The 19,073-nt window shown below is 39.5% G+C and overlaps 2 protein-coding genes across 3 annotated transcripts in view; one reads left to right on the top strand and one right to left on the bottom strand.

The window, feature by feature from the left end:
- Positions 1–15,536, bottom strand: fbxo7 (F-box protein 7). 2 transcript variants are annotated; one of them, XM_059978163.1, is made up of 9 exons: positions 15,335–15,536; positions 13,604–13,756; positions 11,837–12,314; positions 9,558–9,699; positions 4,399–4,482; positions 3,478–3,573; positions 2,470–2,646; positions 1,784–1,815; positions 1–1,336 (listed from the first exon to the last, which is right to left on the bottom strand). In XM_059978163.1, exons 2-9 carry the CDS (start codon positions 13,723–13,725, stop codon positions 944–946), a joined length of 1,524 nt encoding a protein of 507 aa, XP_059834146.1. In that variant the 5' UTR covers positions 13,726–13,756; positions 15,335–15,536; the 3' UTR covers positions 1–943. The 2 variants fall into 2 exon arrangements, with proteins under 2 accessions (XP_059834146.1, XP_059834147.1); XM_059978164.1 differs by having other exon boundaries at positions 13,604–13,759.
- Positions 15,075–19,073, top strand: part of rtcb (RNA 2',3'-cyclic phosphate and 5'-OH ligase) — a 45,070-nt gene continuing 41,071 nt past the window's right edge. The window contains exons 1-2 of the mRNA XM_059978165.1: positions 15,075–15,160; positions 18,174–18,327. Coding sequence (XP_059834148.1) covers positions 18,235–18,327 — 93 coding nt within the window. The 5' untranslated portion in view covers positions 15,075–15,160; positions 18,174–18,234. The remainder of the gene's footprint in view (positions 15,161–18,173; positions 18,328–19,073) is intronic.

Consider the following 19,073-nt stretch of genomic DNA (forward strand, 5'->3'; position numbering starts at 1 on the left):
TATCAGTGAAAAATTTAATTACATCTTGTTGATTTCTAATATTGATGTGACTGCAAAAACAATTAACTTTAAATTAACTACATTGTATTTGTACTGAGTTGCTCTCAGCATACTTGTTAAAAATCAGTTCATGCTTGTATATCCTGAAAAGATTATCTCCTAGCTTTACACGAATGAAGATGCTGAACAGAATTTACAGCCTGCAGAAGACGCCAAATAAATTGGATTGGCTAAATTAAAACATAATTTATATTCCTTCCTGATTAATCTCACAAGCCCGCCCTCAATGATTAATTGTTATAAATGGCCCTATAGTACTTGAACCAAAAAATTTTAAAACCACTTCAGTTTTACAGAAAGAATCATCTATATCCATTTATTTCTTTGGACTTTGTAGTAAATATTATAATTGCTGTTACTTTAATCAGCTTCTTTTCTCTTGAATGTTGAATACAGAAGTCATAATTTGGTAATTTCTAAAAGTATTATTTATACTGTTACATTGCAATTATTAATTCTTCAGCAAGTGCTTTCAAGGTATTGCATATTACAAATTAACCTATTTTACTGACGTTTTCATTACAATCCTGCTCAGAAAAGTAATTACCTTTGCATGTAAATTAGTCTGAAAAGATTTAGAACAGAAAAAATGCTGCAATATTCCAAATTGTGCATTTTATTTCTCTCCTCATGAAATAAAATGTACAAATATTAAATCACTGTGCCTTTGGACTTCTTGCCATACTTTCTGTAGTCCTTAATTCACCTGTCAGCTGAGCTCAGTGAATGAAAGTATACTATGTGCAAGTTCAGCAACCCATCTACGTTCAACCATGATTATTTACAATTCTTTAAAAAAAAGATTGACAAAAGTTAAAGATGCAGAAACTATCCATCCTTTAAGAGTGACTAAGAAAAGTTCAAAAGCTTCTATTAAGTGTTCTTAAATGATTCCACGCCTGATGTTTGCTGATCTGCCTCCGGAAGATCTTCCTGGAAATCTGCTGGCACGAAATCCAGGTATTGCAGCTAACTGACCTGGGGTAAAATCTGATGGGTTAAAATGTGGTCTGAATGGTGGTAGTGTCCCTGGTATTGGTCCCAATCTTGCTCCTGATCCAGGTAGAATGCGATTGACAGGGTCTCCTCTGTAAGGCAGCTGAAAATGCTCATCGTATTCTCCTCCAATAATACCAGGTGGATAAAAATGGTGGGGTTCAATCGGAAAGGGATTGAATGGACTAGGCTGACCAGGAAATAAAGGCAAAACTGGTGGCATATACAAGGGAAATCTTTGCATCCTTCTCCACTTTGTTGCATACTTTTCCTTGTAGAGCTTGAAAAACAAATGGAAATGTTTATGTTAGAACAGCATCTGTACAAACATAAAGATAACATTAATGAGGTGCATCTTTATTCAATTCCCTTCCTTCTAATTATCTTAGTTATTGTGATTCAGCTAAGAAAGTAGGCAGGCCTGCTTCCAAGGTATGTATGAGAGTATTGTGGGTGATTTGCTGTGACAGTCATTTTTTGGTGCAACATAAAAATATTATTCCAATTGGATAAGTCTACACAGCAGTACCAAAGAAATTAGGAAATTGATATTAATATATTGGGCAAGATAAACCACTATATTCAGTCAAATGTTTGATTCCAATTAAAAAAAACACAATTGTGACTGAAATGTTACTGGTGTAATTTCAAAATAAAATGCAATTCATTAAAGTCTGTTTGTCTGTGTATTTATTCACTTAGATAATTGAATAAAAGCTATACTTACTTTCTTCCAATCATGGCTGCTTGTTCTCGAGTCTGGTTCAAAAATGAAAATCCTCAATTTAGTAGGCAGACAAATGAAATATCACTAGAAAATTGGCACCAAGTGCTAGACTATGTCTTTACAGAGAAATAAGGTTCACTCAATAGATTGCTACCAGCATTTAAAAAAATTAATTTCACAGCTATATTACACACTAATAATAAAATATGCTTGGTGTTTTCAATGAAATACCAAGAAGTTTCCACTTTCTATGGATAATGTTTTAAGAATGTTGAATCAGAATCAATTTCAATACCACTGGCATACGTCATGAAATTTGTTTTATAGTGACTGTAATACATTGCAATACATAATATAAAAAACTATAAATTACAATAAGAAATGTATATAAAATATAAGTTATGCAGTGCAAAAGGAGAACAAAAATATAATGAGATAGAGTACATGGCTTCATTGTTCATTTAGAAATCTGATGGCAGAGGATAGAAGCTGTTCCAGCGCTGCTGGACAAGATCACAGAGAAAGGAGTGGTAGTGCAGCAAATGTTGCATCCATTCCTTTCAGATAACATAGCCGTTGTACTTCAATAGTAAAATTTCCATAAGTGCCTGAACTATCAGCCTTCTGTTGCCATTACTTTAGTAGCTGCTTTGTTAGGCCACCGAGCAGAATGAATGTCAGCTTACCTCTAAAGTCCCTCATGTACAGAAATCTCCAAAGCAACTGGTCATTGGTAGCTGTATGAAGATTCCGGCAAACTGCTGACAGAGATAAGATGGAGAGTACATCCAAAAAACGGAAAATCCGTAATTTGAGTTCCGGAGGGAGAACCACAAGACCAAACACATCAGGAAGATTCAAAGCTAGAAGGAAACAAAATTTATAAGAAAAGAAGATACTTCTGCTGCAGAAGAATTCTGAAGAAAGTTGCAATGAAGCCAATCTTTGTTTTGTTTTACTAATTTCAAATAACAATTTTAAAATGTAATACTTGCATGATTCTACTGCAAAATGCTTAAAATTAAATAGCAAGAGAAACTGTGCTACGAAAGTTAAAACTTCTATAAACTTCTCAAATTTAAACACACTACAGCCATAAAACATTTTAAAAGTATATTATAATTTGTGCCCTTTTACAGATTATGTGGTATAAAGATTTGTGCTGCAGCAGATCAGGGCATATTTAGTTTAACAAGAAAGCAGCAGGTTTTGAAGCCAACCAGTCACAAACCACTGAAATTAATGCTCATGCAATGAGTAATTGACCATGATTAGTGCAACGGTTTAGTACAGGTGAACCAGGCTCAATTCCCGCCACTGCCTGTAAGAGTTTGTACATTCTCCCTGTGACCGGGTGAGTTTCTTCTGGGTGCTCCAGTTTCCTCTAACAGTCCAAAGACATACCGGTTGATAGATTAATTGGTCATTGCAAAATGTCCCATGATTAGGCTAGCATTAAATTGGGAGATTTCTGGGTGGAGTGGCTCAAAGGGCCAGACGGGCCTACTCCCTGCTGATAAATATAAATAAATAAATACATTTCTCAGGAACTTTGTTCAGCCTTCTAAAAGAGGATTAAAGAAATTACAAAATGTAAAACATTATTGCTAGAAGAAAAAGCAATATTTTCAACAATAAGAATTCCTGTGCTGATCCTGATCACAGTAAGGAAAGACGGAGCCCAAGGTTTTTACCTTGTCTGGCACTGGCAAGCAAAGGATACACCAGCTGATCTTTGAACATGCAGGATAGTTTCTGTAGATCTTTGTACACTTGTGCAGCATTCTCACCTGGCAAAAAAACCAAATTGGATACAATTAGGAATGGCTGGTAAAATAGTTTTAGATCTAGGCATTCACTGTATCCAAATTAGTACAACTACAGTTATACTTTTCCATATGATCGGATTGTTTAATTATAAAGAGAAAAAGAAAACACTTGGCTCTCAACCCAATTTCCTTAAAGATTTTGAAGCTATTATACATTAACCTAAGTAGTAAAAAGTAATATCTCATAATTACTATTTTAATAAAGATTTTCTATTCTACTTCATGTTTGATTTACTTGAAATTGCAATCCCCCAAATTGAAAAACAGTAATTGCGTGTTTCATAGGGACAAGAACAAAGCAAACCTATAAACAAACAAGCATATTCAAGGGCAAGACAACGATGCAAATGACTGCTTGGTCTATTAGAAAAACAGGAAAAAAATCTCTTAAAAGACAATTATAACGAGCTCCAAGGTGTTATGGAAATTGCTTATGTCCTACACTAGTGGGCTCTAAAGTATTTTTTTTAAATTAACTCGGATAACCTGATCTCTGACTAAATAAGTAAACATGAAATTGAATGCACAAGATTATTCGACATGGTGGGTAAGTTTCATGTCTGAGACTAGGTTAACACCTGTAGGTGTCAAATTGTGATTCTCAGTGAGCAGAAATGGAGAACAGCAGAATACCAGTGCACAATCTGATGGGCTTAAACTGAGTCTGCTTAATGCTGCCACACAACTTTTACCTAAGCAATTATTACAATAAATGTATTTTTATGATCATTTTCTGTAAGTAAATAAAGTTTCAGATTCCATTTATAAAACTACGTGAAAGCTTACCGAGAATATTTGGATGAACGTAGGACACAGGTAATAACTGCAGTTTCTTTACACTTTTGATATTCTCATTGATCTTCAATGTAGCTGTTGGAAAACATTCAAATGGAATCAGCACACACTAATACGTTCACAAGCAAATGAATTATGTTAAAGCTCTTACATTATTCCACCTTTATTTGAGAAATTCTAAACTTAAGGGACTTGATGGCAGCATATTGGAACCCTTTAGGTGGGAGCAAGTTCACTTTTCTTCTTACATGCCCAAAATTTGAGGAGCTCCCAATATCAGTTCCATATTAGATGCTTAGCTACTGGAATTAATTTCAGTGAGGCATTGGAAACATCTTTAGCACTTGATCTAAGGACTGAAGAGGGTCTTAAATATATTTACAATTTTGGATTACTTATTATCCCTATCTAAAAATTAAAATGGCTTTGTTATCCATTTACTCATAACAGATACATATGCAAAGCAATGAAAGAGAACTGCACTTTTAGAAATGCTGTTGAAGTATAACACTTTAATTGTAGCTCTGCTTCATTAGGTGAACTCACAATATCTCATTATAGACTGTGAATAATAGGGATTTCTCCCAGATACTGGACAATATTTTTTATATAAAGAAAAATACTGAAATATATTAATTGGTCCTAACCAAGAGGGTAACAGGAGGGTCATTTGAAACAAATGGAAAAGGACTAATTATTTGGATCAAAAATTATCAATTCAAGTATCTAAACTTAGAAGCACCACTGAACAGTCATTACAGTATTCTAGCAGTTACCCTAGATACAGTGCCTTGTAAAAGCATTCAACCCCCACAACTACGTTCACATTTTACTGCCACATTTTCTAAATTTTATATATATTGAAGTACATTTTGAGCTAATCTACAAAACATTGTGCATCATGTCAAATCAAAAGAAAAAATACAAAATCTGTCAACAATTTACTAGAAATTAAAAACCAAGATTATGAGACTGAAAAAGTATTCATTGCCTATGTAATTACTATGCTAACTTTGCAATGTATTACCATACCAATTTGTTGATGTAGGAAATTGCAGGGTTATCTGTTTTCAATGAATTCATAAGCATCCCCTCTCTCTGCAAGGTCCAACGGAATTTTCAACAGACCGAACCAAAATGAAGATAAAAGCACATTCAAGGCATGTCATGGAAATAATAATAGAGAAGCACAAACAATCTCAAGGGCACTGAAGGGTACAAGACCATATCAAAGGCACTGAACGTACCTCAGAGCTCAGTGTAGTCCATTGTGAAATAGTGGAAAAATATGAAACCACAGCCACACTACCTAAGGCAGGCCGCCCCTCTGAAGTAGGCTGGCAGGGAAGAATGGCACTATTGTGAAGCCAACTTCACTCAGGATGAGCTGGAGACATCAGTGGCTGCAACTGGAGATGAAGATCATTGCTCTACAATCTCTAAGGCCTATTTATGGAAGAGTGTCAAGGAAGAAGCTCTGGCTAGAGAAAAGCATATCCTTCCCGATTAAGACTTAGGAAAGCATCACTTAGAAGATATTGTAAAGATGTGGAAGAACGTCTTGTAGTCAGAAGACTAATATAGAAATTTTTGGTCTCAACACTAAGCGATATGTGTGGCACAAATATAAACTGTACGTCTGCCAGGTAACACCATTTCCACTCTAAAGTATGGTGGAGGTAGCATCATTCTTTTCAGCAGGAGGGACTGGAAATCTGGTCAGGATTTATGGGAATATGAATGCTGCTAAATACAGAGAAATCCTAGATAAAAAACCTACTAGCCTTTGCCCAGAAAATAAACTGGGGAGGAAGTTTGTCTTTCTGCAGTACAATGACTCAGGCACATTGCAGGCTCACAGCAACATAGAATATAGAAAACTACAGCATATTGCAGGTCCTTCAGCCCACAATGTTATGCCAACCATGTAACCCACACTAGAAACTGCCTAGAATTACCCTACCATATAGCCTTCTATTTTACTCAGCTCCATGTACCTATCTAAGAGTCTCTTACAAGATCCTATCGTATCTGCCTCCACCACTGTTGCTGGCAGTGCATTCCATACACCCACCACTCTGAGTGAAAAACTTACTCGACATCCCTTCAGTACCTACATCCAAGCGCCTTAAAACTATGCCCTCTCGTATTAGCCATTTTAGCCCTGGATAAAAAAGCCTCTGGCCATCCACACGATCAATGGCTTGCATCATCTTATGCACCTCTATCAGGTCACCTCTCATCCTCTGTCACTCCAAGGAGAAAAGGACGCATTCACTCAACCTATTCTCATAAGGCACACTCTCCAATCCAGGCAACATCCTCGTAGATCTCCCCTGCACTCTCTCTATAGTATATACATTCTTCCTGTAGTGAGGTGACCAGAACTGAACACAGTACTCCAAGTGGAGTCTGACCAAGGTCTTATATAACTGTAACATTACTTCATGGCTCTTGAACTCAATCCCATAGTTGATGAATGTCAACACACCATATGCCTTCATAACAACACTGTCAACTTGTGCAGCAGCTTTGAGTGTCCTATGGACACAAACCCTAAGATCTCTCTGATCCTCCACACTGCCAAGAGACTTAACTTTAATAATATATTCTGCCTTCGAATTTGACCTACTAAAATGAACCAGTTCACACCTATTTGGGGTGAACTCCCTTTAACACTCTTTAGCCCTGTTTTGCATCCTATCAATGTCCCACTGTAACCTCTGACAATCATCCAGAACACCCCTAACCTTTGGGTCATCAGCAAAAATTCTAACCCACCCTTCTACTTCTTCATCCAGGTCATTTATTTAAAAAAAAAATCACAAAGAGGAGGGACCCCAGAACAGATCTCTGTGGAACACCTCTGGTTAGTGACCTCCATGCAGAATACGAACCATCTACAACCACCCTTTGTCTTTTGTGGGCAAGTCAGTTCTGGATCCACAAAACAGGGTCTCCTTGGATCCCATGCCTCCTTACTTTCTGAATGAGCCCTGCATGGAAAACTTTATTAAATCTCTTACTGAAATCCATATACACTACATCCACTGCTCTACTTTCATCAATATGTTTTGTTACATCCTTAAAGAATTCAATCAGGCTCATAAGGCACAACCTGCCCTTGACAAATCCATGCTGGCTTTCCCTAAACAGATTTTGTCTTTCCAAATGCTCATAAATCCTGCCTCTCAGGATCTTCTCCAACAACTTGCCCACCACTGAAGTAAGACCCACTGGTCTATAATTTCTTGTGTTATCTCTACACCCTTTCTTGAACAAGGGAACAATATTTGCAACCCTCCAATCCTCCGGTACTTCTGCCTCTGTTGATGATGCAAAGAGGCTCAGCAAGCTCCTCCCTCACTTCCCACAGTAGCCTGGAGTACATCTCATCAGGTCAGCTTTTCAAAGCTCCAGTACATCCTCTTTCTTAATGTCCATACACTCGAAGTGTTTCAGTCTGCTGTAAGTCATTCCCACAATTGCAAAGGTTCTTTTCACTGGTGAATACTGAAGCAAAGTATTCATTAAGTACCTCTGCTACCTCCTCCGGTTCCATGAACACGTTTCCACTATCACACCTAATAAGTCCTATTCTCACACGGCCCATCCTCTTGCTCTTCACATACTTGTAGAATGCCTTGGGGTTTTCTTTAATCCTACTCACCAAGGCCTTCTCATGGTCCCTTCTCGTTCTCCTAATTTCATTCTTAAGATCCCTCCTGGAAACCTTGTAATTTTCTAGAACTCTATCAGTACCTAGTACCTAGTTTCTTTTCTTCTTAACTAGATTTTATACATTCTCTGTACACCATGGTTCCTTTACCCCACCATCCTTTCCCTGCCTCAATGGAAATACCTATGCAGAACACCATGCAAATGCTCCTGGAACATTTGCCACATTTCTGTCGTGTATTTTCTGAGAACATCTGCTCCCAAGTTCCTGCCTAATAGTATCATATTTCCCACTACCCCAATTAAATGTTTTCCCAAATTGTCTGCTCCAATCCCTCTCCAGCACTATGGTAGGAGATAAGAGTTGTGATCACTACCTCCAAAATGCTCTCCCACCGAGAGATCCGACATTTCCCAATGTCAGATCAAGTACAGTTGATCTAGTTGGCTTATCTACATATTGCATCAGGAAACCTTCCAGAACACACCTAAAACTCCAACCCATTTAAACCCCTTGATCTAAGGAGATGCCAGTTAATATTAGGAAAGTTAAAATCTCCCGTCACAACAACCTTATTATTATTGCACTGTTCCAGAATCTGCCTCCTGATATCCTTGTCACTATTGGGGGGGGGGGGGTGGTCGATAAAAAAACACCCAGTAGAGTTATTGCCCCCTTCCTGTTTCAGACTTCCACCCACACTGACTCAGTAGATAATCCCTCCACAACTTGCTCCTTTTCTGCAGCCTCGACACTAACCCTGATAAGCATTCCACATCCTCACCTCTTCTGCTTCCCTCCCTGTCCTTTTTGAAACATCTAAAGCCTGGCCACACTCAGCAGCAATTCCTACCCTTGAGACATCCAAGACTCTGTAATGGCTACAGTGTCATAGTTCCACATATTGATCCACGCTCTAAGTTCATCAACTATGAGAGTGGCTTCAAATAAAGAAAATTTATGTCCTTGAGTGGCCCCAAAGTCCTGACCTTAATCCGATCAAAAATCTCTGTCAAGACTTCAAGATTATGGTCCACTGCCACTCCCCAACTAACCTGGCACAGCTTGAGCAATTTTACAAAGAGGAAGCATAAAATCCTACTTCATTACATTGTGCAAAGCTAAATGAGTCTCATCTAAAAAGGCTGCTGGTTGTAATCACAGCAAGAGGTAACTCAACTAAATACTGAGCAAAGGGGATGAATACTTTTGAACTGCTGACTTTTTAGTTTTTGAATTTTTAGTTTTTCATGCTTACAATTTTTCCAGTTTTTGTGCTCTACTGTGAACAAAGGAGCATGTGATTCACAAATTTAAAAAAAAAATCAGTTAATTTAATCAAAATCCCTGGTTGTAATACTCATTTATGTGAAAAAAGGGTGGGAGCTGAATATTTTTTCAAGGCACTGTAAAAATTGCAGAATATTTGATAAATTAACAACATTCTTGATATGAAGCTAGGATACAATACCATTGACTACAACCAGATTTCCCATTGGGATGCAGCTGAGTGTAGCAGAGCCATCTTCACACAAGGAGTGATTGTACTGTAATCGATAAAGACCTCCGTTCTTCCAATTTTCAGGCATTTGGACAACATTCAGATTAGAATCCTGGGAAAATACAAGAACAATGGTTTCTGCAAGTTTTTTTTTAAAATCAACTTTTGAATCTCATAGTTTCAGCTATAAAGAAGCTGGACAGAAAGTACATTAGAGTTAGAAATATTTAAATGACCTAAATGAGACTTCTGGTTGACTCCTCCATTTATTCAATAACGTCTACATGCATCACCAGTATTAAAATTCTGTACATTGGTTATTTCATTACCTGCCACTTAAATTTCCCCATCAACTTCACAATAACCAATGTTTATAAAGTCAGGAATGAGATGAAAACAAATTATTGCATAAGCTATGCCATGGATTAGTAGCTATGTTTACTAATCGTCCTTAAAAATGAAGCAATATCTATTAACCATCCAAATCAAATAGAAGGCACAGTATGAATAATTATATTAAATTGCAGTATTATATAATGCATTACAGAAAGATATTAAATCTCATCTTTATTGACTTTTTGAAAAGTTACCAATTAATTTCATCCTCCAACCCTGTTAATTTGCCCTGAAGTATTTATCCAATTCACTTTTGAGTGCATTATAATGTTGCTTCTACAACTTTTTCAGGCAGTACATGACATATCTCAGTAATGCACTATATTAAAAAAATATTTTTGATGTTTACTCTGGTACCTTTTCCAATCTAATTAAATCTCAGTCCTCTACTTACCAATCCTATGTTCCCTGGAAACAGCTTTCCTTTGTGTATTAAAAACCATATCTCCAACCTTATTTCCTGGTAACTTTCTGCACTACAAGTAAAACTCCAGTTACTGCACAAGTAACTAACTCACATCCTTGATATTATCGTAATTCTTTCATGTATCCTCTGTTAATCTCAGCATCCTTTCTACAGTTTGATGCTTACAATTAGTCAAGTATCAGCTGAAGATTCAGCTCATCTTTGTTCACTTTCAGTCCACTGAAAAAACTAAACTCCATTTGCCGTTGCAGCATTCATCCACTTCCAAAGATTATTTTCCAAGGGTCTTGATTTTCAGTTGGTTTGGGAAGCCTGTGATTTTAAGCTCATAATTTAGGGTTGACAATCAGCAGCAGGAATTCTTTATAGTTGAAAATACTTTTTTCTTGTTCTTTAGAAGCAGGAGTAACACAACATCCACATTCTAGTTGTCCAGGTGTAAATTTTTAAAAATTGCATAAATATCCTACACCACACTCAGAAGAGAAACATGATGGTCTCACGTGTTCTGGATAACAATTTCCTTGATAAATATCACTAAGATAAAGCACCAACTAAACATTCAATTTGATTTTCTATGTGGGATACTATTAATACAAAAAAGCTGCTGTGTCAATAACCACTGCATTTCTCATACAAGTCAGTCTATATCCATTTTACAAAATTAGGTCAAGAAAAAACAAACTTAAACTTATATGCCACTCCATATTTTCAAAAAAAAAATTCTCGTCACTTCACAACCAAGTATTGACATAAAGTGCACTTACAAATAATTAACTTTAAAGCTGCTGCCATTCAGCTCCCGTGACTGGGGTTCAATGCAGTGACTTGGGGTTCTCGTGCCATTCTTTGGGAATTTGCACATTCCAGCTGTGACCAGATGGGTTTCAAGTGGGTGCTCTAGTTTTGCCTGCATCCCAAAAAATGTGCTGGCAGCTAAGTTGGCTGCAGTGAATTATGTCTAATAGAAGTGAATGCCAGGTGTATCAGGGGTGTCGATGGGCATCTGAGAGGAAATGGAACTGATATGAATGTTCTGAAACTTGGCAATGAACTGAATGGCCTCCCTGCCTAAACTCAGATGTCTTTCACCTGACGTAGGAAAATGCAAGAACACTTTTCAATGCCCTGCGGACTGATCAGTTAGAAAAGTAGTAGACGTACTGCTAATTTCCCTTCCCTCAGACAGCATTTGTATATTTTAAAATAGAAAGTATATGGAAGATAAATCCAGCAGTTTAGAGATAGAAAATGGTGAAAGTTAAAACTGCAAGATTTTCAGAATGTAGGAGATAAACTCAAAGTGATTCTAATGATCTATAACCAACTTCGTTTCAACAAATGCACTTCCAAAAATAAAAACAAAAATAATTTTCATATAAGACCGAAATGCATTTAAATTTAATGTCATTCTAAAATTACTTACCTGTGGAATGTACCCTGCCTCCAGCATGAGGAGGTGAAGCACCACAATCAGAGCGTCTTTCGGGTCAGTGCACTGAGCTGACTGATAAAGTGTTTCTAATGAATGTGGCACCTGCCCATCAATTGCTTCACTGCACAACATTGGCTCATGTGGATATTTTGTCTCTTCCAATGTCATAGACATATCATCTGATGATGAAATCAGGTTTGCCTCAGACTGTTGAACTGTGAGAATGTCATCATTATGACTGGTCTCAGATCCACTCACGTTATTCTCACGGATCTGATTTGGAGCAGCATGGGAACATGATGGTTGCTCCCTAATATTCAAGTCTGTTGCTGAGGCAGAGGCAGATGTGGAATCTGGTACTATTAAGCAGATCAAATCTCCCGTGACTATTCCAATAGACTTCATAGTTAGCTGGTCATCAGTCAGAACATCTTTCCCATTTAAACTGATCTTAAACTCGGTATCAGTACTGTAAAATAAGAACAAAATCTTTCACAATTCAAAATAAAATTCTAACTTGCACCACATTTAAAATGATAACATGCAATGTCACTGCAAATCCCTGTTGAAAACTGAAGAAAACTCCTCAGCATCACCCCTCTGCCCCCACAGCACACACACCATGTAAAAATCAATAATGAAGAAGACACCTAGGACTAGAAGATACTATGACACTTTCATAATTATTTCATTTCTACTTATTGCTCAGTAAGATTAAATGCAAAAAGAGTATCTTTTTCAAAAGAGTTTAACAAAAATTACAGAATATACACACAACGTCAATCTATGACTGTGACATTTTGGGCCAAGACCCTTCAGTGCAGATGAGGGGGGGGGGGGGGGGTCTCAACCCAAAACATGGTCTGTCCATTTCCCTTCATAGATGCTGTCTGGCCCACTGAGTTCCTCCAGCTTTTTGTGGTTTGCTTTATAGATAATGGGCCAGATGCAGTCATAACAGGGCTCTATATATTTGCAGTCAGTGCTCCCTACTACTCAAATCCTCTTGCAATAAAGGCCAAAATTACATTTGCCATTCAATTTGTTTACTGTGTCTGCAAATTAATCTTCAGGAATTTGTATACAACAAAAAAGATCTGGAACTCTAACATTCAATAGTTCACCATTTAAAATAATCTCCCTCAGTAGTCTCTCTTAGCTTCTTACACTCAGGATCACTCCAGGCAACTGCTGCTGACTTTGGCAACATCTCAATCTGCTGCTACATTAGGAAGCTTGCACTAGCTTCTTGGAGAGAAGCTTTCATCTACTGTATCTTTCATAGATGTAGGGGCAGTGAACACAGGGATTTGCCGTAACCCAAGGAAATCTGACAATAAGTCTGAGCTGTGATTCTTGCAGTGGAAGATTTCAGTCTACCCAGAACTTTCACAAACTGCAACGTGGTGACCTGCACTTTGTTTTAATTCTATTGAAATGGTAGGAAATATAGGTTTACATCTATATTTCAATTATTCTGTTGGCACCATGAAATCATAATCTGATGACATTGATGTGACATTCCAAACAGCTTTTGTACGACTATTCTGCATCAAAGTATACAACAACAAACTGACAGGTCAAGAAAAGTATTTCCGTGCTATAAAATCATCAAAATAACATTTACAACGATCTTTTTTCAATAAATATAAAATGATGGAAATATGAAAATAAAGAGATTAATCAGTCGATGGGATTATGAACAACCAAAATAATTAATAATAGAAGCCAAGTCTTTCGTAACTTGTTATAACTTACTTGTAGCCTAACGATGGCAGAAAAGAGTTAGTTATTTTACTGCGCAGGTCACCGAGAGTTGGTTCATCCTCTTCCAGCTCCACCCAGCCTCTCTGCCGTTGAATGCGCACACGAAGTTTCATTTTAGCTGATTCTACATGAATATGTTAACTGCTGCTGGAGAGGAGATGGAGTGGGAAGAATAAAAGGTAGAATTCCACTCAAAATGATATTGTTCTCAAACTAGCACCCCGCCCCAGATTTAAGTGTTTATGTTAATTAATCCTGTGACATTTATGTTAAGGCTCTGTAACTCTTGAGATGGAACATGCACAAAATATTGTATGTTTTAAATTTTCCTGCCCAGCAAGCATTACATAACACTCATGCCCAAGATTTCCATCAATACCTCTCTGAGGTGCAAATGATATCCAAGGTTCGCTTCCCCAAAATCTGTAAAGAATGTTATGAAAATAGGGGACAGCAGGGATCAGGGACTTGTCAGAAAGAAGCTGCTTGTTCTGTGGAACAGAAAACTGTTGCTGAAGCCTGTCTTCAGGAAAACTAAAAGTCTTAATTCCTAGATTTGTTAATCTTCAAGAAAGGCAAGTCTGGCATTTTAATGTTTATAGTCGTTATCCTCAGGAAGGCGACAGTGGGCACCTTCTTGAAGCACTGCAATACTTCTGGTGAAGGTGCCTCCACTAGAGTTCCAGAACTCGACAGTTGTCGGAGCTGCATTTATCCAGGCAAGTGGAGAATATTCCATCACACTTCTGACATGTGTCATAGATGGTGGAAAGGCCGGGGGGGGGGGGGGCAAAAGCTTATAGAGTAAAAAACTCAGTGGGTCAAGTAACATCTGTGGAGGCAAAGGGACAGGTGACATTTTGGGTTAAGGCCTTGCATCATTCCAGTATCGGCAGTATCTCCAGGTTATAGAGAAACTTGCTAGCTACTAAACTCGGTGTTACACTCTCCACTATGGACACTAAAGGACGGCCCCCTGTTGGGCACTGGGCCAGCACGCCAACTTATCTTAATAATAACTCGAACAGAAGAACTCAAAAGGAGAAAACTGCAAAAAAAAAACACTGGAACATCATCAAGAGCCCCTCCGCGATTTTGTCAAAAGAACAAAGATCTTCTTTTGTTAGCATTTGGTATTCCTCATTGACAAACTATTTCCGGCTCTACAGACAACGCCATGGAAAACAATTTCAAAGCAGATCCAACATCTCCATCAATTTAAAAACAAACAACTTTATAACAACAGAAGGCGTCTGGGATCAATCCAGAACTCTTGTGGTTTTGCAGTATAAGAATCAGTGCGCTGTATTTAAGAAACTAATTCTTCGCCAATATTACTCATAATGGAAATACAGATTAAAAAATAAACAATAAGAGAAAATATTATTATTAAATACTTCAAAAACACTATTAAGAGTATTTTTTATGAAGCAGCGTTGTATTTCCTGCTCAAAATAGGGAAAAGGCGACATTTTACGACAGTGAGGCTCGAAGGCGACAGCAGCAACCACCTGATTTACAGGAATCGTTGAGAACGGTTTCACTTTGGTAAGGGTTCGGAAGTTAAGTCAATAAACAGGCTGCCAATCTCCCCTCCCGCCCCGCAACATTCACCCACGATATAGAATGCATTTGGGGCCAGATGGAGGAGATTCTCCCGGGACTGGCGGTGTCAAGGGCCGGGCAGCCTCGCATTACGCCAGACACAGTTCGGTGCCTCACCTCTGCATCAACCGCGTTTACCACTCTCAGCTCCGTCCTGCTCGTACCCTCTGCGCCTTGCCCCCGCTCCCGCCTCTGAGCTAATATATGAGCAGTCACGGTGCTGATTGTTACCCCCGGTTGTCAGCCCCCGGCCGCCGCCGTCCCACCGCAAGCTGACAGCGGCTCAAGCCCCGCCCACGGCGGGAGGCCGGCCCTCAACCCACCGCGCACGCGCCGCGGCGGCGCTCGTTGCCGGCCCTCAACCCGCCGCGCACGCGCCGCGGCGGCGCTCGTTGCCGGCCCTCAACCCGCCGCGCACGCGCCGCGGCGGCGCTCGTTGCCGGCCCCCAACCCGCCGCGCACGCGCCGCGACGGCGCTCGTTGCCGGCCCTCAACCCACCGCGCACGCGCCGCGACGGCGCTCGTTGCCGGCCCTTGTGGACTCCGGAGCGTTTGCCGATGCTGGACTTCGGAAGCAATACACAGAAACTGCTGGAGCAGGTCAGGCAGCATCCGAGGGACGTTTTGAGTCGAGACCCTTCTTATGACGATTTATGGCAACATTTGGTATTAGAGCTCTGAAATTTAATGCGATTCAGACTTTTCAAGTGTGTTACCTATTTCGGAAACCCACATATTTCTGGTTCAAAACGGAACCTGTATTGGTTAGTCACTTTTTTTTGGAAACAAGCAGTACGCTTTTCGATGCTTCCTACAGATTCTTGCTTAATGTAATTGCTCCAATATATTGCGAAGAGCATCCTCTTCAAATTGAATGTTTCTATACATGGAGTCCCTGAACATAACAATACAGTATACAAACTTGCAGCTTATTTGCCCAGGCCCCCCCCTTATGTCAGAGCACTCATATCTTAAAAAGAAGTTTTTAAATCAGGAATAACATAGAATCTCTTAAGTTATCTACTTATATTTAAATAAGACTCTACAGTCCCGTCGATTGGTAAATTTGCAGATCTCACAAACATTGGTGATGTTGTGGATAATGTAGAAGGTTTACAATGGGACAGTGACAAAATGCAGAGCTGGGCTGATGACGTCAATCCAGAGAAGTGTGAAGTGATACACTTGGGAAAATTGAACTTGAAGGCAGAGTCCTAGCTTAATGGGCAGGGTTCTTAGCAGTGTGGAGGAAATGAAAGACCTTGGAATCTACGTCTACAGATCCCCGAAAGTTACTGCACAGCTTGATAGGGCAGTTAAAAAGGCACATGCTCTGTTGGCCTTCATTATTCGCGGGACTGGGTTCAAGAAACATGGGATAATGTTGCAGCTCTATAAAACTGATTAGACCACACTTGGAGCTTTAGATAAGGTACAGAGGAGATTTACCAGCATGCTGATTGGATTAGAGAGCATATCTTATGAGGATACGTTGAGTGAGTTAGGGCTTTTCCCTTTAGAGCTTAGGAGGATGAGAGGTGACTTCATAGAGGTGTATAAGATGATAAAAGGCCTATATAGAGCAGACAGCCAGTGACTTCTTCCCAGGACAGAAATGGCTAATGTGAGGTGAATGGGGAGATGTCAGAGGTAGGTTTTTTTTTACACAGCGGGTGGTAGGTGCATGGAGCATGCTGGTGGTAGAGGCAGATACATTAGAGACATTTAGGAGACTCTCGGGCACATGAATGAAAGAAACACAGAGGGCTCTGTGGGAGGAAAAGGTTAGACCGAGAATGGAATTATCTGAGAAGTGGGTGAAACATCATAAGCCAAAGGGCTTGTATTGTGCTGTGTTCTAACTCATCAGTGTGAGGACAGGACTGAAGCTGAATTGAATAGAATTGGATTGGTAAGTTAAACTTCCATCTAATATTCATTGGCTAGCTTTTTTCATGAATGTGGGCCATTTTTCAGTTCCTAATATAAATGGAAAGCAGTAGTCAGTTTGAAGCTGAAAAAACACAGCTTTGCAAACATCGACTGTCTATAAAACAAGATGTTGGCACCATCACACCTGTCTTATGGCTGAAGAGATGCAGTATAAGACAACAGATCTACACATTAAGCAATAAAATATTTTTTTAAATATAATATGAGAAAACTTAGCTATGTTAATTTTGATAACACACTAGCTCCTGGCGGTATATATCTGGAGACCATGAGGGGGATGGGGAAGAAATACTGAAAGAGAAAGTAGGTTTAAACAAAACACTTCCCAATGCTGTAGAACCAAAAAAAATTCATTGTTCAAATTTAGGAAGAGGCTGGATAATTATCATAATTAAGAAAATATCGCCTGCCCATTTCCCTGTAGAGATGCTGCATCCCAGTGAAGGGCCTTATCCCAAACTATTAACTGTTCATTTCCCTCAGATGCTGAGTTCCTCCAGCATTGTGTGTGTCTTGTTTTATCCTGCCATTACAAGACTATTAAATGTTTCTCTAGTATGATGAGATGGAATATTGGCCTTGTACTCTGAACATCCAACTCACAGACCTCCGTTGATACCCCTGCCCCCCCCCCCTTACCCCTAACCCCTATCTATTATTTCAGTCTGGTTCTCTTTCTCTCTCTCCCCCCCTCAATACAATCTCCCCCCAGCCCTACCGTTCTCTTTAATTTCCCATAATTATCCACCTTCCCCCCTCTAGCCCATTTCCCTCTAGCCTATCACTTCCCAGCTCTCTACTTTATCCCTCCACGACCATCCCATGTTACTTCACTCCTGATGAAGGGTTTCGGCCCAAAACGTCGTTACTACCTCCTCCCATAGATGCTGTCTCGAGTTTTGCCAGCATTTTGTGTTTTTATTATGTTCTTCTCAGGTTTGGTGTTTTGAAAAAAAAAACGCGGTAACGTATTGCCGGGTCTGACTATTTTGGGTTATCGCAGGACCTGTAGCTGAGCTGTCGTCGTGTGCGTTCGTTCACTTGGTGCCGGTGAAGTCGCTACCATGAGTCGCAGCTACAACGATGAGCTCGGTTACCTGGATAAAATTCACAAGAACTGTTGGAGGATTAAGCATGGCTTCGTACCCAACATGCAGGTATATTTACTGCAGAGATGCAGAAACGCAGCAGGGCCCAGGCTCCAGGCGCCCTCATTGTTGCCTCGCCACTGGGCGGAGCTTCCCCTTACCTCCTGTCTCCCCTCTATCCCGGGCCAGGGTATCCCCCCCCACCAAACCGTCCCCTTCCCTTTCCCGGCACTACAAGGGCGCCTCACCTCTCTTAACTCTGCCACATGTGAATACTTGGCTCTCCATTTGACTACAGTAATCCTATATTCTCAGCTGTTGGGCGCAGAGAGCAGATTATCTGATTCTTGTTCCCATGACTCTTTATTGACTACAAAACAAGACTTGAAATTGCCCGCACTTGAAAGTTGGCAACGTAGTTTTATAGGCTCAGTTTTTAGATGGATGCTTATTGATCCCAAAGGAAATTGTGTGTCACAGTAGCATTACCAATGCACAGATATAATTAATAGAAGAGAAGTACTGTAAAAGAATAAAAAAATAAGTTACTTCAAACAGTCTAACGGGAGGGGGGGGGGGGGGTCATCACTTGCCCGCCTATAGAACCTAGTGGCCGAGGGTAAGAATGACCTCATATAGCGCTCTTTGCAGCAGCACAGTTGCCTTAATCGATTACTAAAAGTGTTTCTCTGTTCAGCCAAGGTGTTTTACAAACATAAGTCGATTTTGTCCATAAATTGGAAAATACACAAACTCTATGCGATAACCGCACCTTCACAGTAATGTGTAATGATTAGGGCCAGTTAACATGAACA

The sequence above is a fragment of the Hypanus sabinus genome, chromosome 8, assembly GCF_030144855.1.
Source record: "Hypanus sabinus isolate sHypSab1 chromosome 8, sHypSab1.hap1, whole genome shotgun sequence".
NCBI lineage: Eukaryota > Metazoa > Chordata > Chondrichthyes > Myliobatiformes > Dasyatidae > Hypanus > Hypanus sabinus.

Excerpts from the sequence above, each read along its gene's own strand:
- fbxo7 (XM_059978163.1), bottom strand. The coding sequence starts at position 13,725 with ATGAAACTTCGTGTGCGCATTCAACGGCAGAGAGGCTGGGTGGAGCTG. Across the intron at positions 9,700-11,836 it reads AGGCAGGGTACATTCCACAG|GATTCTAATCTGAATGTTGT; the intron begins GTAAGTAATTTT and ends GTATTTTCCCAG. Across the intron at positions 4,483-9,557 it reads AAATCTGGTTGTAGTCAATG|CTACATTGAAGATCAATGAG; the intron begins GTATTGTATCCT and ends GTTTTCCAACAG.